Source organism: Toxotes jaculatrix, chromosome 17, assembly GCF_017976425.1.
Source record: "Toxotes jaculatrix isolate fToxJac2 chromosome 17, fToxJac2.pri, whole genome shotgun sequence".
NCBI classification, from domain to species: domain Eukaryota; kingdom Metazoa; phylum Chordata; class Actinopteri; family Toxotidae; genus Toxotes; species Toxotes jaculatrix.
In genome coordinates, this window is record NC_054410.1 from 4,609,781 (window position 1) to 4,634,541 (window position 24,761).

Below are 24,761 nucleotides of genomic sequence, written 5' to 3' on the forward strand. Positions count from 1 at the left end.
GGATAACTGCTAAGTAAGATTTCCAGTGAGGGATTTTGACTATTAACAGAATAGTATTACATTGTGCTACTATTATTTAAGTATAGGATGCGAGTACTTCTTTCACCACTGCTGTTATCACGCTTGTATAATTTGAAGAAATGTGGGTCTCTTCAAGAGGGAATTACATTTGAGAGAACACAGTCTCACCATGAGGTCCATTTAGTAGCTGTTCTTTAGCTTTTGATCACATTTTCTGTCAACAATTGTAAATGTTCAAATTTACTTGCTTTCCTGAGCGCTTTAGGGACTTCTGATCCATGTTGGCTTAAAGGCTGAGCTTCAACATTCATTCTTGACAATGGAAACAGAAGTTGAGAAAACAATCAAACAGATTTTAGTGACTCACACATGGAAAGAAAAGTAAATTTTAGTGCGTATAGTAGTTTTATTACTCCCAGTTTTTGGGATTACAGTGGTAGTCTTTAGGGGGACTTTCAGTTTCAACAAGCCTTTCTCTGAGACAACATGAAAAAACAAACAAAGAAAGAAACAAAAACATCTAAAACATCCTCTATATAGAGACACAAATGTACGCTAAACATGAATGGACTAGTGTTGACTGTAGTGTTGTTTTAATTCATCCAAACCTATGTTTGAGAGTCAACTGGCCGGAGTGTGATCTCCCCTCCCTCCAATGAACAGGCTTGACTGCAAAATCAATGCACTGTTTTGAGATATTTTTGTTCTTGTCGGACCAGAATCAGCACCATGTTAGCCAGGGATATTTATTCATACTGATTTGTCAAAATTAAGCAATTTAGGCACTTATCAAGAAATTGGCAAAGGTTATGACGAAACTGCTACTGAAAGAAATTTTATAAGCAAAATACTCCTTTTTTTTATTTTTTAGTTTTATGCTTAATCGTCAAGTAAAGATTGAGCAAAATCTAACAACAGAACAGTTTTTGAAATGTTAACATCACATACACATTCTAGGCTAACCTTACAGAATATTAAACTAAAACCTAACATAGTCCAACGAGGCTTCACACTGAGCGTAAAGTGATATTAAACAGCACTGAGAAGTTATAGATGCTTGGTTTACTTTGCACATCGTCTATAAGCCACGTCATCACTGCTTGTGCTGTTGCTGACCTCAGATGTATCGACAGATAGTGTCTCTATGTGCCTCTGTGAACCACAGCCAGTCGTACCTGCAGGTTCCCGGGGGCAGGTTTAACACACTAAAATCTATAATGGACAAACATTTAAAAGTGCTTTACATTAAGGTACCTTCAATACATTCAACTCTACATTATGAAGTCATCTATAATACCACACGGGTAATGAGTGAGCTGCAGTTGATGAGTATTTCCTTTGGCAAAAGTAACATTTGCTTTTAGCAAAAGATACGGAGTGTGGTGGAGGAGTGTGAGGCTTGAGGACGAGTTTTCTACAGTGTACATTTTGGGGGAAAATAGCTTAATACAGAGGAGCCGCTCTGTAAAATATGTTTAATTAATTTTATAAACCAAGCTTAAAGGAATAGCTTGTATTTACTTCCATGCTGACAGTTTGATGAGAAGATTGACACCAGTCTCACAGCTCTAAGCCTGCTTGGCTTAGCTTAGCACAAAGACTGGAAACAGCTAGCCTGGCTCAGTTTTGTACAGATTAAATAAATGAGATATAACATTAATTTATGAGCTTTACAGATGCTGGTAGGCAGGTTTTGTTACTTTTATCAGTGCCAGGCTAGCTGTTTGCCAGCAGCCAGTTAGCTTAGCTAAGTATAAAGACTGGATACGGTGCAAACTGCTAGCATAGCACTGTCTGAAGGTTTAAAAAATGTTCTCTTTTGTGTAAGTTGTACAAAAAGTGGAGAGTAAAACATGACAAATGGTGTTTTGGGGTTTTTTTTTTGTTTGTTTGTTTTTGTTTTGTTTGCTTTTTTGGGGGGGTTATGTGCCTAGACTGTTTCCTGTAAACTCCCATAAAACCCCTAACATGTCATTACACTCTTAGTTTCTGTACAAATTAAACAAATGTGAAATATCGTTTTATTTAATGAACTTTGAAGGTGCTGGTTCTGGTTGGCAGACTGTTACCTTTAGACAGGCTAGCTGTTTCCCCCCTGCTATGCTAAGTTAACTGGTTACTAGCTGTAGCTTCATATGTACCGTACAGATGAGAGTTTATCAATCTTCTCATCTAAAACATCAGCATATTACTTTATGTTTATATTAGCATCAAAAAAGGTGTACATTTTGTGCTATTAGTCATTTTCTATAAAGCAGGTGTTTTTTTACTTTTTTGGTCTAATTTTGGAGAAAAGCTCTTCAAACCTCAAGCCGGTTCACAAGGAGGAGAAAGTAAAAAAGAGAGGGGATTACATACAGTGAAAATCACAACTAAGAGCAGTGTGTAATCTTTTAACAGTGCCAGGTTACTGTTCAGAGTTGCATTCACACAGTATTCAGTCTATTGCACATTAGACTTCTTCATTTAGTGCAGAGGGCCAAAAGTCAGGGGCCATTTATTTTTTCTTCTTCAGCATTAACAGTCTCTTAAGTTGAGAATCCAAAATTTCTTCATCAAGGTTAGAAAATAATATGACCATCACCTCTTCCACTTCATTACAAGGCAGCTGCTCATCTTTGTTTTTTTTTATATATATTTTCTTGATTAATTGTGCTGGCCAAGTGCTTGAAACAAACCTCACCAAATAAAGAAAGACATGATGGCAGAGGGTGAAACTTGGGCACTCGTACAGTATGACAAAGGTTAGAAGTCATTTCTAATTATTATTTCATTAGCCTTTTTTTGTCAAAAGTCTATAAAACATCAGCAGGATTTTTCTTTTAAAAAGCAGAGTAAAGAAATATTCCCTCGGCAGCCTTGCCTCGAGAAGTTGTTTTTTTTTTTTTTTACATAAATAGAAAATTAAAAAAACACACAAAAGATTAAATAACCGGACAAATGCAACATTGGAAAGCGGGAGCTTAAATTAAGACAGCAGAATAGAAGAAGTGTGCAGGGGGAAAGTGAGGTGGAGGGAGTTAAAAACTGTTGGCACGAGGGAGAGGGAAGGGAAGGGGGAGCTGTCCTCTCCTCAGTGTTTCAGTCTCTTAGGTGCTGCTAGTATGGGCCTTTTGTGTGTCCAAAGATCCCGATGGGGAAATGTTTGACATGTGAGGACCACTGTGCTGCCAGCTGGAAAAACTTGACATCGTTCCACTCGACGCCGTCAATCAGCACTGAAGGACACAAAACAGATATTAAACCCAAAGATATTCAATTTACAATGCAAATATAAAACACAGAAAAGCTGCAAATCCTCACATTTGAGAAGCTGGACAAGTGACTGAACACCAAAATCTTTCTAGTTTTGTGTGTGGTGGTGAAAAACACTGTTGTGTAACAATCCAAGAAATGCAAGAAGAAAAGAGTCCAAAAAGTCCAACAACTCCCACAAAAGCTCAGAAAACAAAACACTGGAAAAACCTCTTTTGATGAGCTACTCACATGAGAAATACAAATATAGAAATATGATATGTAACATATAACAAAAACATAATTTTAAAAATGTCTTTAATTACACCATGCCTCTCAGACTGAAAAGTGTTTTTTTTTTTCTTCTTTTTTTCTTATAATTTTTTGCATTTAACGTTTAAACCTCTGGGCTGCCAGGACAGTCATGTCAACCATATGCTGAAAAGCCATGTTTTTACCACATAATTCAGAGCCACAGTATGTCTCCAAGATTCATCACAATTGTTTAGGAGTTCTCTAAGATCTCATGAGACAACTATTGCTATTGCTTTCTTTAATATCCAGGCAGACAAAACTGAGGACTGTGGAGGAGGGAGGACACACCGGGGCAGGAGGTCTGTGTAGAAAATTACCTCTCAGCATGGTCTGCTGGTGCTTGGCAGTGCAGATGAGCCGGCTGATGCCCTCGATCACTTGACTCTTCGACTCCACCTCCTTGTCTTTGCTCTTTTTTGGCAGGAACATGACTGGCAGAAGGTGAACAACAGAGAGGCATGCTGTGAGTAAATGCGGGATTCACTCTTTTTTTGGTTTCCGGGGATTAAATTGTGATGACATTTGGCCTTAAGGTGCAATTTTTTGAGGTCGGACTGTTAAAGATCAGATCACACCCAGTCCTGTGAATATCCTCTGATGTGATTCTTCCTCACTTTTCACCCTAACATCTGTAAGTTGTGGGTTAAAGACTGAGTTCAGATTATATAAGCTTTTTTCAAGGTTCATTTTGAGGTGAACTGCCCCTTTAAGGCTCCCACTGAGATCAGAAAATAAGACATCAGTGCACAAATCCCAAGAAACATACATGTATCATTCCACCTAGACAATAGTAGATCTTACCCTTTTTATTCTTCTCCTTGGTCACCACCGTCATGGACATGGTGGGCTGGGGGCTTGGCTCAGCGCCCCCCAGTGGCAGCCGGCTGACCTGCAGCGAGCGGAAATTGCACTTCAGAGTGTTTTTGGAGGAGGAGTCCCGCTTCTCCACGTCTTTCTTCCTTTCTGTCGGAGCCACCCAGTAGTCCACCTGAAGCCCCATCAGCTCCGCCTGACCACCGGAACTACAGAAAACAGCCAATAAAGTGAATACTGTGGAAGCAGATTTTATTTTGAAATTACCTATACATACTTACATTTTTATAACAAAGAAAAAACATAATCTTTAAATTTAAGAAATGTAAAATTTCTGTAGAACAACAATTTGTATCAGTGGTTATAAATTGGAGTTCAGGACCCTTCAAAGGGGACTGTAAGATTAGTCTGCTGGTTCTTCTTCTTTACATTATACCTGTAAGCACAGAAGCTGGTATTGACGGAGGGAGAGGAGGGTGGGGTGGGCGACGCCTCTTTGAGTGCAGGTGATATTTGTGGAGGGGTGGAGGACAGCAGCGAGGAGCCCAGAGGTGCTGCATCATCAGAGTCTCCTGAGGGGAGGAAACAGTACAGACTATTAGTTCTTTAAAAAGATATTTACATTGCTAAAAATGTTAAATATTCAGAAACAATCCAAACAATGATGTACCTGATGTTGCTGACGTCTGCTCCACAATGCCAACTTTCACCATCTGAGGAAACAGAAAGGGAAGGGAAAAAAAAAAGATTTCTAACAACCACAAAAGCCTACAAATAAAGTATCAGCTGGACAAAGACTAAACCAAAGTACAGAGGAAAAGGAGGACACTTACCCCAATGAAAGGGATGAATTTCTGACACGAGTCCTCATCAGGGCTGCGGAGAGGCAGTGGTGAGGGCACAGACGAAAAAGGATGCAACAAAAAAAACAACAAACATTTCATGAGAAAAGAAGGGCAATTTTAAGAGTTTGTACAAATGAAAAATCTAACTGAAAGTAAAAGAAAAAGAAAAACTCCTACAAGAATTTAACACTATTTTGTGAAAAGCAAAAGACTATGATTTTAAAAAATGGCATCTAAAGTTAATGACACTAAGATTAGCTGATTTGACTTTTGATGATGCTGATTTCTAGTGTTTCACATCTGGAAACACTGTTGTTTCCCATTGCATAGTAAGTATGCAAAGTCGTCACAACCCAAACAGAATCAACAGAGCATGCTGCTCTCGCTGCCAGGCTTTAAACCTCGACTAAAATAGATTCGCGTCCCAACTGCAGGCCCCTGATTGTAGCCGGAGAAGCAAAGAGAAAACATGCAAACGAATCGGCCTCCACCAAAGGCATCCAATCACTGGAGAGACAGACTGGATCTACCAAATTAAAGTCAGAGGGGCATTCAGGAGGCAGCAAGTCCATCAGGGGAACAACTCAACTACTGAACCATAAAGAAGTAGATGAGAAGGAAGAGCACCAACCTAAATCCAAAACCTCTCCGGTTTCATGCACTACCTGTCGGTGAGCAGTAGTGCATGACTACACTTAAAAGCCTTCTACAGTATGAACTATTTTCCTGGCAATGGCCAGAAAAATAGCCTTTATGGAGTTCTACTGTACTGTAGTTATATGTTTTCTAAATGCGAGGACGTTTGATGATGTGAAAGGTTGTTGCTCTTGCCTTGAAGAAACCTGCCATCGCCCCCCCAGGGAAGAAACAGAGAGACTACAGAGGAGGGGAGAGAATAGAGAAGACAGTCTACAGCAGGTAACAGTTTGTTTTCCCAACACAACACATCTCTGTTCTTATCAGTCTCAGAGCAGCCAGAGAGAGAGAAAGCCAGATGTCTGCCTGGTATGTGAGTGGGTTATGTTCGTCTCGCCTTGCAAGGATGGAGTATGACCGAACGCATGACTTCTGTCTAATACGTTTAATCCATCTATTGGCTTAAATGTGTGGCGCACTCAGATAAAAGATGCACATGCATGTCAATCCATGTAGATGGACATAAAAGTATGGACATGACACATGCGCTTTTCAGGTAAAGGTCAGGGCCCCGTATTTATCAAGCTGCTACAAGTGAAATTTTAGACTTTTATTCCTAATAATAAACTTAACAACAAAGATATTTATCAAATTTCCTATATTAAAAAACTCTTAGAGAATATAGTAAAATTCAGTGTAGGTTAGTCTTGGTGTACTATCTGCACTTGTTTTGAAGATTTGATAATAAGATGTTAACACTTTTTCTTTTTGTCAGACAGCAATAATAAACTTACACTGATTTAGTTTCACTTTCCATACATCTTAGTCTTCACCTGTGCTGCTACTAAATTCCTCGTTATATAATTTTTCTGTTGTACACCGTCTGTCACAGAAATTCTCTCCTCATTTTCTCCTTTTGTTGTTTCCATTACAAGCAAATTCTTATATTATAAATATATTAAATTATTAATTTCATAGGCTACACCAGGTATCCACGCTTGGTGCTTGTTATAAGGAAAAGTTTAAGGCAGTGTTTAATTAATCCAATCAGTGCCAGAGAAGGTCAACTGAAAATGCAGAAATGGGAAATATGTTTGCAGGCCAACACACAATTATAATGCATAAATAACAACAGATGTTGAATAAATAAATAATAAATACATGTTTTTATTGAGCTTTGCTTTCAAGGATATTCGTATTTTTCCCCATAATTAATACCAAATTACATTTTTTTCCCAGAAAACTACTTGGAAATCATTATTCAGAAATAAATGATAATACTTCGCTCAAGTAGACAAATAGTACCATGTGCCAAAAATTTACTCAGATCTTCTACATAACCTGTAATATATACTTATAGACTTTCTTAAAATTTAAAAAAGGTCTGTATATATTTAAAACAATAATTTTAAAAGGCCCAGTGGCACTGAGGACACTACAGTCAACATCAGACTAGATTAAACCAAACATATGACTAAAATATGTTTGCCCTGGTGGTTGAGGTTCATGATTAAATGAAGAAAGAGCTAATTGCACTTTGATATTGTTATTTTGCTGACAATGTGCAGGTTTCCTACATCTAACTGGACAAATAACAGACAGACATGGATGGCCAGAAGCACATGGAAATGATGGAGAGGAAACAGCAGGGAAGTAGAAACAAAACAAAAAATCTCCAGAGCAGGGAGGTTGTTTTTGGTCTCCTGCCACTTTATCAGCATATTTTCCCTTCATCAGGCATTTGATATCTTATCAATGAGAAGTGTTTGGACTCAAAACTGAGAAGTGAGAATTATATTGTTTATATGGCAAAGCACACATTTAGAAGACGTGCAACAATCTTCTGCATGGAGCACTAAAAGGAAAAGCTAGCGCAGCAGCTTTGTAAACAAAAGATGAGAGGCAGAAAATCTAGCATGAGTTCTGTTCTGTTTGAATAGACAGCATTTTCTGCTGTTGAACAAACAGCTTGTATTTTCCTCTCAAATTTTGTGCCACTTCCTTGGGGCAAGAAGTGATCCCACCAAACCACATTTTCTTTGGGACAAAAAGAAAAAAGCTACAGTAGAAAGGATCAGACACTCTTTATTGCATCTCTAGGGTCTCAGCTTATGAAGACTTTTAAATAAAAACATGGCCTCGTGCAGCTTTAATTATTTCAAGAAATCTCAGACTGTGTCTGTGCACTTCTAATCTTTACAGCTCTGAGCTGTGGCCTGGATGGCAGAGATAGATTTTTTTCTGAAAAGTTTATGGCTCAGGCTCTTAATAGGGAAAAAAAAAACTTGTTAGCTGCATTTGCAGCTGTTAAAGTGGCAAGCTCCAGCAAAGACTGAGAAGGTTCAAGACAGAAAGCACATGAATCACCAGGCTACATGAGAAACAAACTCAATTGACCACAATACCTTACTGCAAAATCAAAATGAAAGCTCTTTTTCCTTCAAAGAAAGAAAAGAAAACATACAACAAAAAGATAAAACATGTTATTCACACACACAGTGATGGATGCTGCTCCGTATTTAACTGTGATTTCAGTACATTGACACTGTGATTTTAGTTTATTTTTTTATTGCTTATATTGTTATTTGCTTACACTGTTAAAACATATCTGATTTTGTACATATATATATATATATATTTTTTTTTTTAGACTTGCTTCTTATGTCTTAAAGACAGTGATGTTTAGAAGACAGACTCCCCCACGTCAGACACCACCAGTCCCTCACAAACACTCAGACCCCACAACATTAGTGAAACTTTGGCCTCAGTTTGTTTTTCAAAAGGGGATTCAAAACAAGTAAATGGAAGTTAACCAACATTGCCACAGTCGCCATTTTGCCAGATCTGTCACCACGCAAATATTGACCAGCATCATATATCTTCTCCCCTAATGCCTGTGTTTGAGCATTAGCAAGTATAAACTTTATTAAATCCAGTTTCCTTTTTACTGCACTGATGTTTACATCACCTTTGATCTAACTCTCAATTACAGTGTCTACATTTTTTTTTGTGAATTGTAATCATTTAATTTGTTGTACTGTGTTTAATACTTCAAAGAACATAGATCGTTCTTAGAGTTAACATTTTTCAGATCCATTCAATCCCCTTTTAAAAACTGGCAAAGGTTCTGCATTAGAAGCGTTTGTTAGAAGAAACCTTCAGACTTATCTAAAATCAAACTTTAGTGTAGCTTCCAAAAACACATTTCAGGTCCCTGTGCATTGTACAACTGGAGGTAACAATCAGTAGAAAATTCTCCGGTTCTGTTCTGGTCTGTTATTAAATGAGGGTGAAATCCTGAAAAACATACCTCTTCTGTTTGTAGGTGAGCATGGCCTCTGCGATAGGGAGCTGGTGAGCTCCGTTAGCTCCCACCATGTACTGAGTTACCCTCGATACCACATCTGGGTTCTCCTGAGCTGCACGGGACACAGTGATTAACACTCTTATCCAAACACTGGGATACATGGTCAGGAACATATACTGTATAATCTCATTCCTTTAAGGTTTAAATTGATATTTTCTAGAAATTGCCAGCAAAGGTAACCGGTTCTCATTACTGTAGATGTTCTCTATAAATTATTTTTAAAAACTGTGTTTTTGCAGCCCACCAACAACAGGAGCTTCTGGCTTGTGAAACAGGTCCCTCCAAGCAGCATCTTGGAACAAACTGTTGTATCGATAGTCAATAGTGCCGAGATATTTGGAGACTGGATGTGCACCTGAAGGGAATCAAAATGCAAAATCAGGCAACATATAGTCAGTTCGTTCTGAGATGTTATTACAACTACCGCAAACACATAAGACCAATACTAAGACAGTCTTGCCAGTTTAACATTCATTTAAAGTTGAGCATTTGAAATTTGAATCTGACAATCACGTTATTTGTGTCTGAATAAATATAGCACCTTTAAATATTTCACAGATGTTACTAACCTAGAGGGATGATGAGGAACCTCATGTATCCGAGCCAGTCAGGGGTCTTATGGGAAAGGTGGTCCACAAAAAGCCTCAGAACCGCACTGAGGTAGTGCTGTGCTCCAGCCACCGCTATCTTTATGGGAATGGGCGTCTGGGAGTTACAGTTACAACTAGGAGACAAAACGACAAGTTAATGATGAGAACTCACAGAGTTTGACAGAAATTACACTCACATTTAGCACAGGGAAACAGGACTTTGCTCGGTAAACTCCTCTTGTTAATCACCTTTTACTCCAACGGTCTATAGCTGCTAAAATCAATGGCAGCACGTGAGAGGCAGACTTACAATCTCTGTATGCGGGAGACGATGGTGTTGAACGCAGCTTGGATGTCCGCTGTAGTGCAGGTGCACACCACTGGTAGATGGTGGTTCTGAAGCATATCTGAAAGATACTGAGAGGAACAGAAGAAAGGGATGAGGAGCAAAGCCAACCACTGAAGCGTGTGTGACTTTATTATAAAGATAACGTGCTGAAAAAGCATTTTACTGTCGGAAATTTATTCTTTAAATCATTTATTACCAGTCATCCTATCACAAGTTTAATATTTCATGCTTTTTAAACAATTATATTAAGGGTTAATATGAATAATGTATGTCCTTTTGGAGTAAGCCTTTTAATCCACAGCTCACCCAAAAATTTTAAAAGACAACTATTTTTAAAAAATGCATATTGTGAGCAATTTTAACATTGTTGTTCTTGCATGTCTTACCTGGCCCTGCCAGTCTGAAGTGTTGATGAGGATGATGCTGTCAGGGAGGTGGTTATCAGACACCAGGATGTGGTTTAGTTGGTCGTACACTGTCTTTCTTGGGATCTTGGGAAGGAAAATTAGAAAACTCTGAGTTAAAATAAAGACCCACATTTTTGAGTCTTGATTTAGGGACCATAAAATATCTTTTATAAATGTATCCCCCAATGAGTCTTCCAGCACTTCACTTTCAAAATGCTTATGTGACTATGTTGTTTCACCAGTAAGCAGAAGCTTAAACTAGAGAAATGACTTCAGTGTGTGGTTTTGTGTTCGTCCTGCAGTTCTCTCCTCCCACCTGTAGGTGGCAGCGTGTGTCCAGGGACCGTTCGTTGTCCAGGCTGTTGGCCCTCTCGTTTTGCGGCCTGCTGGGCTGGCGCTCCTTCAGCGACGTGCTCCTGCCTCGCCTACCTGCCAACTTTGGTTCCTGCCTGAAAAACGAAAACAGCAGAGGAGGAGAAATGGAGCACTGCAGTATTAAAAGCAGAAGTAAAAATGTAATCATCACCAACAAGGAGGATAAACTCTGATCTGTGGGTGATGATTAAAAGAAGGACACATTAATCTATATAAATTATAATCAAGAACTAATTCAGGAAAAAAAATCACATTAATTTTACATGAGTTTGCTGAATCTTATCTGTTCTCTGTGATTTTAATAACAAATATTAACGTCAGCTACAAAAAACATCTTGCAGAGGTAAATCAATGATTTACAGATGTGGATTACTCTTGCTTTATGTCTTTTACCTGTTGGACGAAATGATAAGGGACTCTGTCTTGGTCATTTTGCCACTTGGTGGCAGTCTCTCCAAAAACGTGTCCATGTTGTCCATCTCCAGCTCTGTGGTCGGAGTCACTGCCTCCGGCTGCTCCTGTGGGAAAAACAAAAACAGAGAAAAACAGGAACAGGGTTTATGGGTTAAGAGCTGACAGATGCGCTTGTGCATTTTTTTCTTTTCAAACCAATATAGTGATATTTTCCACACCTTAGATGTTTATAGTCACATGTATTTGAGGATTTCAGTTGTTATTCATTTTGATTTATTCTAATTGTGTCTGGGTGTTTGTGACCGTAAACGTCCATTAACAGCTAAAATACTTTTCTTCTTCCTGGACTGGATATGTATAGAACATAAACACAGATGCGCAGAGATGCTCATTTTCTCGATTTTTTCCTATATATAATATTGACCTTCATAATAACGCTGATGTCAGTTATTGATCCCAGGCAGCTTTAAGAGTTCATACTCACAAAGGAGACATTATCAGACACACTGTCGTCTGGAAACTTGGCTCCGCCACTCTTGGTTTTATCTGGGTCAATCTGGAATGAGACGGTGAGAGGAATAATAAACATTACCTGGTTTTGATGGTGTCCCAGCAACTTTTATTTCACAGAGATTAAAGCATTGTTTCATTCGACTTCTCGTGTTGGACTCTGAGTCAAACAGACGTCCCACGGTTCCATAAACAGACTAGCGATCATGTTACCTGCAGATTTGATGGGAAAAGTCGGGGAAGGGAAATTTTACTCTTCAGCACTCCAGCGAATGATGTCCCTGAGCAGAACAATTATTGGCTTTCTGCTCCAGTGGATTTGCTCACTGGCTATCAGTGCAGTTTACTGGTTACACTGGTCTCTCTCCAGCTGGTTAACTGTGGTATCAGTTACCCAGTTTATTTAAGTAAATGTAGAGGAAACAGGGATGTGAGGCAGTCATGTGATCAGGAACACAAACAAGCTGAAAACCTCTGTTTTACTTTTCTAAACATGACAAAGGAAAGCTACGCCTCTGCTGAGGGTTTATGGGACTGTGTTTTACAGTGTGCTGGAGCGACTTTGGTCTCACCGGACTGGGAGGCTCCCTGTGGCTCCGGCTGCTGTGGATGCTGCCGATCTCAGTTTGAGAGCTGGAGAGAGAGAGACCCTCGAAATATGGCCTGAAACAGAAAACAAAAACAGTAAGTTGACATTGCAGTACCATTCAGTGAAGGTACATGTACAGTCAATGAGAGCATCCTCAACTCTACCATCACCCTGTCTTTGGCTTTATGCTCTTAGTTCCATTTCATAAGAGTTTGGTGGTTTTTAATGCAAGATGTTTGCTTGTCAACCTACTTTTTTTTCAAACAGAAAAAAAAACAACTTTAGTTTTAAAGTATGATGCGGTGTTACTCACAGCAGATATAGAGGGGGTAAGTCTTACTGTAATCACCCATCCTTCACAAGCTGCTTTTACACATCAAAAGTCAATTTGCTAGTGGAGAGGAGTGCTACTCAGCATGGTTAAACTAAAGTTGGTTTCTTAAGTCTGAGGAAAATACTCCAGAGACATCACGGCTTGGGCTTGGAGGCCGCATAATTCAAACAGAAAGCTTGTGTTAGAAACCGGAGGTGTGGAGTTTGAAAGGCATGAAAGAAAGACACTGTGGAATTGCATCATGGGACGTGAAGGATCCTGCATTTTTCGAGCGTTACCTATACTAGGGCATAAAAGTGAGGATATCTGGTGGCCTCTATTAATTTTGATCATTCTATTTTCCATGTTTTTATAAAGTGGACCTCTTAGCAATTTTCAGTCCTGTACCTTTAATATTGTTGTTATTATCTGACCTGCGACCACTAATAATCTTTAAATGTTTCACAAATAAAGACATGCACACTCATCAGTGAGAGGCACTCACTTGAGTTTGGGTTTTGGCGTACTGAGGACGCTGTCATCGTCATCCAGCTCCGGGCCGCTGTCACTGGGGTTCTCAAACTCCACGCTGTCCAAGTCCAGGTCCTCTTCCTCCACCTCAGGGGGCGGCTCGGCAGGGTCCTGCTCCGAGTCCAGCACCTTTCACACATACACAAGCATAGGCGTTACTTCTTTAGTGGTTCAGTAGCTCCACAGCAGAGGCACAAGGGAAAATGAAAGGCCCTGTAGATGCAGCAGCATCTGGAGAAACACCCACCTCATCTGAAACTCTGAACCGCTTCAGAAGAGCCACCACTCGCTGCTTAAAGTTCTGCTGCTAAAACACAAGAGAGTAAACACACAACCACAAGTCAGTTTGTGACCTAGTTATGATTTATTACAGAGCTCTGACCAACCCAACGCAGAGAAAGCGTCTGCAGCCGCTGCTAAGCAGGAGCTCCTCCATTTTAGTAATTTTACCGGCAGTAGATGCATTAGTGTTGGCTGTGGATTGATTTTTTTCTGCGTGCGCTCATGTAAATCAATAATCAAGCAGCATCATGCTTCATCTGCTTTCTGGGGCTTTTATCCCCTGCTTCTGCTCACTCAGCTTGATAATACCACATCATCCCTGAGCAAAAAAAATATTAAACCTGCCTCATTAAAGCTCATAGAAAGGTGTTTAATTATTATAACTCGTTGACCGTCTGCAAATGAATCACAGACAAGATGGACTCACTGAGGTGTTAACTGGAAAAAACTAGTGTTTCTTTCAGGGCAACATTCAACTGCAAGACCTGAACTAATTTTAGATTCTTTGGCTACAGCCACTGGTCAGTCTTTTCAGCAATTTGCTTGTCTGTTTTTTGATGCATTAATTTATAAGATTGATTTATAAAACTGTTTACTGGGCAAATACAATCTGATAAGTTAATCAGGATGTAGTCTGGTGCAGTACAAAGCTCAGTGGCCTCAGTTTCCATTCATGTGGAGGCAATATTCAGTCATATGAGGTTAATATTTACATTAAATTGTATTTACATTGTTTCCTGGAGTAGATTTGCCAAAATTCCTATTAAAATACATCATCCCATGGTGTATTTTAAGAGAGTCACCTTACAAAGGAGACCGGGATTATGACTATAATCAAAAGGACTGAAGAACGGTAAGCTTTTTATTTTGGGTACATTATTTACAGGCTTGTGCAGAAAAGTACCAGGGCTGACAGCGTTACTTGTGAAATAACAAGCCAGGACAAGGTATCACTTCAAATACATAAAACTGCTCAAACTTCCACACACACATACAGCTGGCTGACAAATGATAAAAAGGCGAGTAAATGAGTGCTCATAACACAGATATCAAGGTCTCACTGAATGTTTTCATAGAAAACTGATGAATCATACATTACAGCCTTCACAGTCGCCAGATCTCAACACATAAACACATCAAATGAGTGAATATCTTTTGGAAGAATTATGCTTAGCTGTTCAGTTGAGTTCAAGGCCTTTGGACACTGTCAAGGAACACTGAGGCTGTTCTGGAGGTTTATTTGTGTTATGTTTCTACTCTAGCTGAGACCATCAATTAGCTTCCTTCAAACCCTGCATGGTTCTCGTCTCTTACTCTGGTGATGGAGGGGGTCCTTACAATCGACCTCCTCTGCTTCTTTGGCTTTCTCACATCGTACTCGTCATCCTCAAGATCCTGAAAAAGTGGAAGAGTGAGGAAGAATTACAACACAGGCTCACATAAAAAAGGCAATGCGTTCGTTTTTCTTAGAAAATTATGCAGTGCAAGTACAGATGTTTTCTTCCAACCTCGGGCCCCAGCGTTTAATTATTAACCTACCTGCCACTGACCAGGATAATGTAAAGTGATTTGTCTCGCGACCCTTGAAAATCTGTTTGCCTCAATGATTTCCAGTCGGACTCACCTGTCCCTGCACGGCGTCATCGCTGGCCTCCTGCTCTGAGGAGAAGCTCTCGTACTCTTCCTCTGAGTAGTTATCTGAAGTATAGGGGAAGTGGAGAGATTAAAAGACGGGAGCAGAGAAGATGCCTCATACATATTTCAGATACCCTTTTAAATCTGACAGGCAGCCAGGTTCTAAATATACATGATGTACCGTACACACAGAGCTGTATGCTACCTGAATTTTATCACTTTTCTGCATGATGATCCCTGATCTGTTCAGCACCCTGGGCATATTAGGTAATTATGATGGTTTCGTGCTGGTTTAACCTCAGAACACCGGGGGTAGTAACAGTCAAAGCGTACCGGAGCATTTGATCTTTTGTCCTCCCTGCAGCGCCGCCTCCTCGTGGTCGATTGGCTGACTGGACAGGGAAAAGATCCAGATCTCTGCCACCTTCCCCAGCATGTCTTTCTGGTTGCTGCAGAGAGGAAGGACCTGGCCTCCCTCTGTCGGGTGCTGCATCACCTGGGAGAGGTGGAGAAAGAGAGTAGAGAGAAGGGAGAAAGCAGAGAAGATATAGTTAGCAGCCATTTTAAAGGAATCTTTGGGAAATATGCTTATTCACTTTCCTGCAGAGTTAGATGAGAGGATTGATACCACTCTCATGTCATTACATTTAATATGAAGCTAGAGCTAGCAGCCTGTTGGCTTGGGATAAATACCGCAAACAAGGGGAAACAGCTTTGCAGAAAGGTAGTAAAATCTACATATCAGAACCTCTAAAGCTCAATAATTAACACGCTGTATCTCGTTTGTCTGATAAAGACAAAAACTACAATGCAAACACAACAATTTGTGGTTGTACAAAGTAATGTGTATATAAGCTAACCATCTCGTCTCCTGGCTCCAGCTGCACAGTTAGACATTAATCTCCTCGTTTAACTCTCAGCAAGAATGCGACTAAGCATATTTCCCAAAAATGTTGAACAATCTTTTTTACATCATAATGTAAATTAAGGTTTAAGGAAGTAATCCTGACCCCACACACAGGAACAGAATCCTCAATTAAGGGGAAAAGATGCTCTGTCAAAATAGTGAATCAGTATCTAAAGCAAAGTCAGCTGCACACTTCATTCTTTGACTTTCCACTTACATATGAGAGCATTTTGATTACCTATGTTTTGTCACCAGACACTGACTGACAGCCGGCTGAGTGCCTTGCTGAGGGGTATGTTAGTAAGACGAGGAGTGCCACGCTTTGTTATGTCGCTAAACGTGCAGAACGAGTCACTCCAGGGATTCAGACTCTCATCGCAAACCCAGGTCACTTCAGGACATCGCCCCACCATCCCACCCCACCCCCCAAAATCTGGATGAGCCTCTCTGTTCTAGTGCAGTCCTATGAGACCATGCTGGCCTTCAGCATTTTACACTCTAACTTGTGTGGTATGTTGTATGAGAGGCTTGTTGTATTCAGCTGAAAATGCAAGAGCCACTTCTTTCTTGTGGTTAAGAACAACTCCTTTTTTCCCCTCCCAAGCGCCAAAATGTTTTTTTTTTTTCTCTCAGCTGCTGAGATGTGACCTTAATAAGCTCCACTGAGCTTTGTTTGCCATATGGGAACTCCTTAGTGTATCAGCATCATCCGCACAGAAAAATATGAAAAATATATCTTAGAAGACAAAACTGCTTATTTAACATGACCCTTCTTTGTACTGTGTGATTTAAAGAGGCAGGAGCTTTGGTAGAAGAATCAGAGTCAGATCACAGGTGAGGACGAGGAGGACAAAGTCTTCTAGTAAATGTCAACCTGCACCTCCAGCATGCATCATTTTCTCATTATATTTTCACACTGGTCTCGACGCTGTCAGAGCTGGTGTACCTTTTTGTCCCTGCCTGCACCGAGATTTCAAAACACAACACACAGTGCAACGGAAATAAGCCACAACCTTGTTATCTTCTACATGCTCCACACACTGATAACACGGCCTGTACTGTGTTAGCCTTCATTAAATCTGAGGTGGACAACAAGAACATGAATGCATTGCAGTGTGTACCTCTGCCATGTCAATGGATCCCACTGCGAGAGTCTTGTAGCCCAAGATCGTTCGGTTCTTGTATCTCTTTCGCCTTTGGAGCATGATCTGCAGCTTGTTTCCCTCCCGTTTTAAGAAGTGCGGGTACTGAAAGTGGAGTAGGGAGGAAAAATTACAAATGACTCACTCAGTTTTACCCGTAGCTTAAAGAACAGGTCAGCAAAGTCACAAAGAGACACAAAATCTGCAACTGAAAATAAGAAGAAAGTATTTCTGATAGATGAGAATTTTAACACTCAAAAACTCTGGTCGTGTTAAACTGAATGCTACTGGATCAGATTTGATTGACACCCGCCTTATGGACAAACCCATAACTGTCATAATGTTTTGTTTCGAATGAAATCACCGTCTTCTAACTGAGCCACTTCAGACCATTGAAAAATAGGCACAGACAAACACTGAGATACAGAAAGTGGACACTGAGTGTGCTTAGGCTTCTTTAAAGGTGGAAGTAAATGAAATGAAATGGAAGTAAATGTTTATGAGTCATTTTAAAGTTTCCTGTTATCAGTAGGAGCCCAGGAAGCTGGGCAAGTTGGAAAGTATTGAGAGAGCATATTGCTGAGATTGGACTTTTCAAGGGGATTTATTGACAGTAACGGAAATGAAGAATATTGCCAATGTTTTTCTTTCATAATTCAGCAACACCTTGCGTTTTGCGCACAGACACACAAAAAAAGATGCATCTCCATACGGTATTTCAGCAACAAAGGAAAAACACTTCACATTAATATCTTGTGTAAACGGTTACCGTGGCAACTAGTGTGCTAAAACTCATCCCACACATTCTTAAATCTCTAAAATTTCACTTCAGAGAGAAAAAAACAGTAAACACTGAGCTACAAGCTATTCATAAATGATTGATTACACCAAATACACACCAAACAGTCTCATGGTGATTTCTCCTTTACCTGCAGTGAGAAGGTGAGAGCCAGATCAGTCTCCACAGACCCACTGGGTGGCAGCACTATCTCATGGGACCTCAAAATCCTTTTGGAGCCCTGCAAAAGTAAATAAATAAATAAATAAAGTGTGTTACATTTAGTTTTCAGACTTCCCCTCTAAGGTATTCTGTACTTCTCCTTCTGTTATTCACTCTGCAGCAAAGGTGCAGGACATACATTATTCAGCAGGATCCAACACATTTTAAAGCACCATGCTAGTGTTTTTGCATGTTTTAGCACTTTTTTCCTTTTTTAATTTTTTTTTTTTTACAAATCTGATGTTCTGTACAGTGTATAACAATTTCACAAAGCAAACTGAAGTGTTTTACAGTACTTGTTTTAATCCCTTTTTCCTATTTTCTGCACAAAAACTGCTTAAATTAATCTCAAAGCTGAATTATGGCTGTATAGGAACATATCTTTGGCAAAAATGGAAGCAGATATGAGGTTCAGTACACTGGAATATTTCTCAGACAAGCCCCAGCAAGTTTGTATTTAGACCATATGACATGAACCAAAACTAATGGCTGCCTTGAAGGTGGAAAAAATATGAAAGAAAATGAAATAACCACAAAATACAAACTGAAAAATGGTCAGCTGTAAAATTTAAAACAGTATTACACTCTCCATCAGGGACTGAGTAAAATGAATATGTCTTTACTTACTTTGCTGTATACAGGATACTGAATTTGTTTGTGTTTGCTTGTGTGTAGCAGGTTTGTACATGCCTGATCTGTTGTGTCTGTTTATTCAACCTACCTGGATTTTAACCGCTATGACCACAGAAATCAGCTCTTTGTCAAGTTCCCTCATCACAACCAGCTTCTTCAGAGTCAGACTGCACAGTCTGCAGAGGGAGGTGGATGCAGAAAGAACAAGGGGAAAAAATGTTTAGTTTATCACCGCTGGCACGTTTCTTAATTTGCACAAACAGATGAGTCACACAGAAAAAAGGCCTGACCGTGTATTTATCAAACAGTGACAAGTAAACCGTTTACAACTGAGCAAAACACGTTCGGTTTGTCACGAAAACACATCAGAACAGACTTCACCCTCAGGGAATCAACAGGTTTCAGGACCCACTGCTGGTGTGAAAATTTCACACCGTGCTGCACAGCAGGTTTTAATACGATGCTCTTGATTCTGAGCAGGCTGGGGTCACTGTGCAGATGGACCTGGCAGATGCATCGCCTTGGCTGAAACTATTGGTGGATTTTTTACCTTATTGCAATATTTGTCAATACGTAACAACAACAACAAAAATATAATAATACTAATGATGATAATTACGTTGAGGTTATGTTATGTTGCTTTGAGAACTGTAATCAATCAAATATCAGTGGCATAACTTGCTGCTGTAACAATCTCATCTAAAAACAAAGCTTTCCCCTGGAGGAAGAAGTGGCCAAAGATCACAGAAACGTTTCAAAATTCCCACACTTGTTGGCTTAACTTGATGTGAACCGATGGCGTCGTGGCACACTGAGCTAAATCAGCTAAATCTGCCACCACATTGTCCGAGTCCAGCAGACGGGCCTCTGCCAACAGAGCAGAATAGCACTGAAGCAGGGTGATGGTGGGGCAGCCGGGGGCGGCATTGTCAGTGTTTTGGAGGGGGCTGTGGGTGGGGGGGTTGATGCTTTAACAAGCCTGTCACGATTTTTTGAGACACTTCCTCACAAGACGAGGAAGGAGCTTTTCTTTTCAGGCACTCTTTGGTTGCTTTCATTAAATCATTCAGAAGAGCAGCTCAGAACAGGGTGGCCGCTCACAATCTGGAGGCCAACCATTTATCATCCTGCCTCTCCTTTTTACGCCAAAATTAAACAGTGTTAACGGTGCTGCTGGTTTGAATGACATCACTCCTAAATTATTCCGAGGCATAAAAACACGGCATTGAATGTCATTCAGCAGCAGCAGGAACGAGCTATTCAAAAGCAGCAAAGGTTTATTGTCACACACAGTAAAAAGATGTGGGTCAAAGCTGCCATGAGTGACAGAGGAGAGAGAGATGTGTTTAAGTGCTAAGGGGAGAAAGCTCAGAGAGGAGACATTAATACACCGATATCTACTGTCATTTAGTGTAAAGACTGAGGAGTTGCCCTTGGATGTAATCTAACGCTTGTCTGATTCTCCTGTTTTGAGAACAGAAGGTAAAACACTGACTGGTAGGTGAGGTGCCAAACAAAAGAAAACAGCAAAGACAACAGTCACGGGCTTTCAAAACCACACAGTTTGCACAGTGACATAATCCTGCGTCTCTTTATCAATCAGCCAGGACAGAAAGGAAAACACTGGGACGGAGAGAGGAGCAGCGATGACAATGGCAGGTTTGAAGAAGCCCCAGCGGGCTGAATGAAGACCTTTCTCTTCTTCAGCTGAGACACAACCCAAGAAATTCCAGGCACAATGGACACAAGCCAATGAAGGCTCACATTGTCTTCAGCCTGCACTCACACACACAATACGCAGCATTCTTGTGCTCCTGTTTTGTATTCTACCCTGTTTCCATCAGTTCCAAGCCCACAACTCCATCCATGTCAGTTATGCTAGGTGGCTAGATGTTAGTTTGCGTAGGCAGAAGGAGACAAATGATTTTCAAAAAAAAAAGTCACATTCTACTCTTGGGTGTTTTTTTTTAGATTTGATATTTATTTATTTTTTTATCCCTCACAATGGGTTTATCTTTCTGTATGTGCTCTAGGAGCTAATCTGCCTAAAGGAGCAGCACTGAAATGCTATTTCTGATGCAACAGCACTTAATTTGTAAGAGGATCTGCGCTGACCCATTTCTCATTAGTTACTGACCTAAAATTCTGACTAACAGACACAAGAAGACGTTAAATAGGGGACATTTCCTCTTTTATGGACAAACTGTTCTGACATTGGTGAAATTTTCACTGAAAACCATTTTAGTTTCCAGAGACTCGCACCCACAGCTAATGAAACAGGCTGTTTACTGTTAATTAATATGATACCATTATGCATGACAGTAGTGCTGACCTTGCCTCCTCCCATTACATATCATATAACAAAAATCATTAACTTGGTTCCAGACCAAGGCCTGACCACACTGGGTGTTTGGGGCTGATACTTGATGCCTGATATTTGGTAGTAATTTCTTTCAAACATAGACACATTACAATAAACAAACAAACTTCATACAGATTCCTAAACATGCAATAAGCTGCAATAACCTGATACATGGGCTTGCACAAATCATTGGTCTATGACCTCTGAATTGCTGCCCACATCTCCAGTTTTTTTCAGCAACAGCTCAGACACTGCAGGTCTCGTGTTATGCAAAACGACGGCAGTTTCCCCAGATGGCGAAATAACCGAGCTAATCACAGCTTTGTGGGCAAAATTAGAAGATTGAGGACTTTTTGTGCCAGAGCAAGAAAAAAAAGTGACTGAAAAAGCCAATTCAATGCAGCTGTACATATTTTAATGTTAGACAACTTACAAAAATAACAACTCATAAATCTGTAGATTTCATTTGATTAATGTGAAAAATGTACGATGTGATTTATTGTCACTGACGGCACCACTGCTCAGTCTGACGGTATGACGGGTTCTACTTCAGTCTTGAATTCTCAGCATGTCCACTCAAAAACTAAACTCTCAAAGACTAGTTCTTGTTTTCCATGATGTTCCCTCTTTAAACAGTTTGTTTAGTATGCAACATGTTGGTCAACAGCCTGGACATTCTCTCTGTTCCTTCTCTGATACACAAAGAACAAAATATCGGAACAATACAGCCAAGTCCTGAGGTTTCGCTCAACAGCTGCTGCCTCTTTCACTCTGAACTGAAGTCGAGGACACACTCACTGCCACCAGCTAATGCGCGTGTGTGCACACTGAGCTTCTGTCGGCGTGTCCACAGACATGCATGCAACACACAGAAAAGCACACAGCTGCTGTTTTGGCGCTGTAGCAAAGAAACCTGTTCCCTGTCCTGTCCCCTCTCTGCTGCCCCTAAGGGACTCTGGTCCGCTGAAGCACACGGCCTGCCGCCTGTAGCGCAGCCTCTGCCAACTCCTGATCCAGCAGCCAGCTCAGCGCAGATGTTCTGGCAAAGGCCGAGGGGAGGACCGGCAGGCCCACTATGGCGCTGTGATGGCACAATCACAATCACTTCACAATTGCCAAGAACAGCAAGCTACCAGGAATTTGTTTTGGTGCCAGAGATGCAAAGACATAACAACACCTGTGTGTTTACCGTATGTAAGCACACAGGAGAGGAACAACAGTGCCTGATGAACTGTGTCAAATCATATCAGCTCTACACAACCACTAGAATATGATCACACCTGAATTCTGCAACTTTGATCATTTATCTTACACTTTTTGATCAAAACAGTAATGGTTTGTATGGTAGAGGGAGGTGGATGCAGATTGTCACAATGACAATCCGCTAATGTAATGTTTAGCATGTTCACCATGTCCTTAGTTTACCATATTGGTGTGCTAACATTTGCTGACATGAAAATTAGGACTAAATAAAAAGTGAAGCTGGGACAGTAAATGCTTTATTTTTTTTGCTCAGTTTGTTGGTATTCCTTTGAGGCTGCATACTGCCCCAACAACACCCAGCAATAATGTAGGGCTACTTGTGTTAAGCCTGAGAAGCAAGACCCAGGGCAAATAAATTAAAAAAAACTACAAATCAATCACTTTCAATAATGAAAGTCGCCTCAGACGAGTGTACCAACAATCTTGTCAACTCGGATCTTATCTCATGGGGGCCACAGCAGCTGGACAGTAGGAGAACAAGAAATTTGCTTAAAAAAATCAACCTAAATCTATAAAAGCCCCAGTGGAAATTACATTCTTGCCCTGCCCTAACGTACGGAGCAAGAGATTGGTTTAAGTCAAGTGAAAGGAAATGTCGATTGTGTGGAGGTCACAGTGCATAAACATCAGAGGGTCAGTTTCACCTCCTGGATTTGCTCCTTCTGTTAATAGTGAGAGTCGGGCAACCGGACACTGGGAGCTGTGCTGCACCGAGCAGCAGGCTGCGTCGATAATGAGATTTCCATACTTCACACTGCCACTTCCTGCCCCTCTGCCCCGGACTTCACCCACACACAGAGGCACTTAAAATAGATGCTACGTACAAATTGAGTTAATAGTGTATCAGGCATCATTAGAGGAGCCATCTTTGGGCTTTAATTTGATTCTCTGTTGGATGGGAATTCCACCCTCAGACAAACCAATGCATTTGTTGTCTGTTAAGGAAATCCCAGTTGTACACCTGGAGTGAAAGAGTCTGATTTCAGGATCTTTGATCTAAAAAGCAAGAAAAAGGAAAGACAAATAAAAACAAGTCTGCTTTTCTGAATTCTGACAAACTGATGATGCACTGGTTTTATCGCATAGCAGCAAATCTATACATAGCTTATGTACAGATTGAGTTTGAGGCTTAGGCCATTGGGCAAAGGAAAAACTAGAAGATTTACCATTTGATCTCCCTGCATTCTTTTTGATTGCATTCCAAGCTTGGAGAGAGCTCAAAGGTGTTGTTTGAAATTACAGCCTGGTCTCTCTGCCGTACTGTATTAGGATTGGTGGACAGTCAGTGCTGCTTCAGTTGAAGCAAAATGTACGGCGAAACTGCAGTTCAGTTGTAAATAACAAACCATTCAATCTCATTATAAGATACAGGGCATGTAATGCTGTCTGAGACTGTCAATCTGTGAAAGAAAATCCAATTTCTGAATCCGCTGATTCGAAATTGGATTTAGGCCAAACCTTTCAATGTTCGACAGGACCTGAGGGCTGAGTAAAAAGAAGACAATTATTTCAGAGCACTACAGTAGTCCTGACTCTCCTGACCTCCAGAACTCTCACTTCTTGTATAAACCTCAGTGTGGCTGAGCTGGCACAGCAAACTGCATCAAATTATACTGTACCACCTTTTCTGCAAGTTCACTATTATTCTGCCCGTAACCTGAAATCTGATCTGGACTTGCTCTTGTCAGTATTTACTGAAAGTCAAAATGTCTCAATATTTGTCATGTCCAGAATTTGCACGGTCTGGTATCACTTGTTCTGGTTTGGTTCGGGCAGTCTTGTGATGCCTTGTAAAATTACAGTTTGTTTTGCCTCTTCCTTATTTCAAATACTCCCCAGTATGTTCAGTGGTCCAGAGCCTGTGGAGAAAAAGCCACAGATTTCAGCACTCGCTCTTCTTTCCTAAACTACACTCTGTACTGGCATGGCCTCGATCCATGTCTGGGATTGGTTTCCTGCTAAAAACTGAATATTTTTCCCACAGCAGTAAGCCAGCAGGAATGGCTTCCCTCTGCGGAACAAAATGGTATGAGTAGTTGTGACTGTGCAGTAAAACACAATCTTAGAAACAGCCCAAAAATCCCCACACTGTTCCACCACCTAGTTTGACTTAAAGCAGCTATAATGAATGTGAACATAGCACGACAAGGTGGAAGTGGTCCCACTGCAGCTTCCATTGGCTTTACAGAGCTATAAAGCTCTGTAAATATAGCAAAGAGATACTTAAT

The 24,761-nt window shown here is 40.4% G+C and overlaps 1 protein-coding gene across 2 annotated transcripts in view; it reads right to left on the reverse strand.

Annotated features, from left to right (window-relative positions):
• Positions 1-1,860: 1,860 nt before the first annotated feature.
• pacs2 (phosphofurin acidic cluster sorting protein 2) overlaps positions 1,861-24,761 on the reverse strand; it is a 49,287-nt gene continuing 26,386 nt past the window's right edge. The window contains exons 2-25 of one of the 2 annotated variants that reach the window (XM_041061576.1): positions 18,997-19,084; positions 18,205-18,294; positions 17,255-17,380; positions 15,560-15,722; positions 15,216-15,289; positions 14,906-14,986; positions 13,557-13,616; positions 13,284-13,438; positions 12,449-12,539; positions 11,851-11,922; positions 11,346-11,470; positions 10,894-11,026; positions 10,557-10,661; positions 10,132-10,238; positions 9,801-9,955; positions 9,476-9,586; positions 9,175-9,283; positions 8,270-8,302; positions 5,217-5,259; positions 5,054-5,096; positions 4,820-4,955; positions 4,372-4,592; positions 3,888-4,001; positions 1,861-3,239 (exon numbers count right to left, since the gene is read on the reverse strand). In XM_041061576.1, coding sequence (XP_040917510.1) covers positions 3,121-3,239; positions 3,888-4,001; positions 4,372-4,592; positions 4,820-4,955; positions 5,054-5,096; positions 5,217-5,259; positions 8,270-8,302; positions 9,175-9,283; positions 9,476-9,586; positions 9,801-9,955; positions 10,132-10,238; positions 10,557-10,661; positions 10,894-11,026; positions 11,346-11,470; positions 11,851-11,922; positions 12,449-12,539; positions 13,284-13,438; positions 13,557-13,616; positions 14,906-14,986; positions 15,216-15,289; positions 15,560-15,722; positions 17,255-17,380; positions 18,205-18,294; positions 18,997-19,084 — 2,554 coding nt within the window. In that variant the 3' untranslated portion in view covers positions 1,861-3,120. The remainder of the gene's footprint in view (positions 3,240-3,887; positions 4,002-4,371; positions 4,593-4,819; positions 4,956-5,053; positions 5,097-5,216; positions 5,260-8,269; positions 8,303-9,174; positions 9,284-9,475; positions 9,587-9,800; positions 9,956-10,131; positions 10,239-10,556; positions 10,662-10,893; positions 11,027-11,345; positions 11,471-11,850; positions 11,923-12,448; positions 12,540-13,283; positions 13,439-13,556; positions 13,617-14,905; positions 14,987-15,215; positions 15,290-15,559; positions 15,723-17,254; positions 17,381-18,204; positions 18,295-18,996; positions 19,085-24,761) is intronic. The other variant, XM_041061577.1, reaches the window with a different exon arrangement.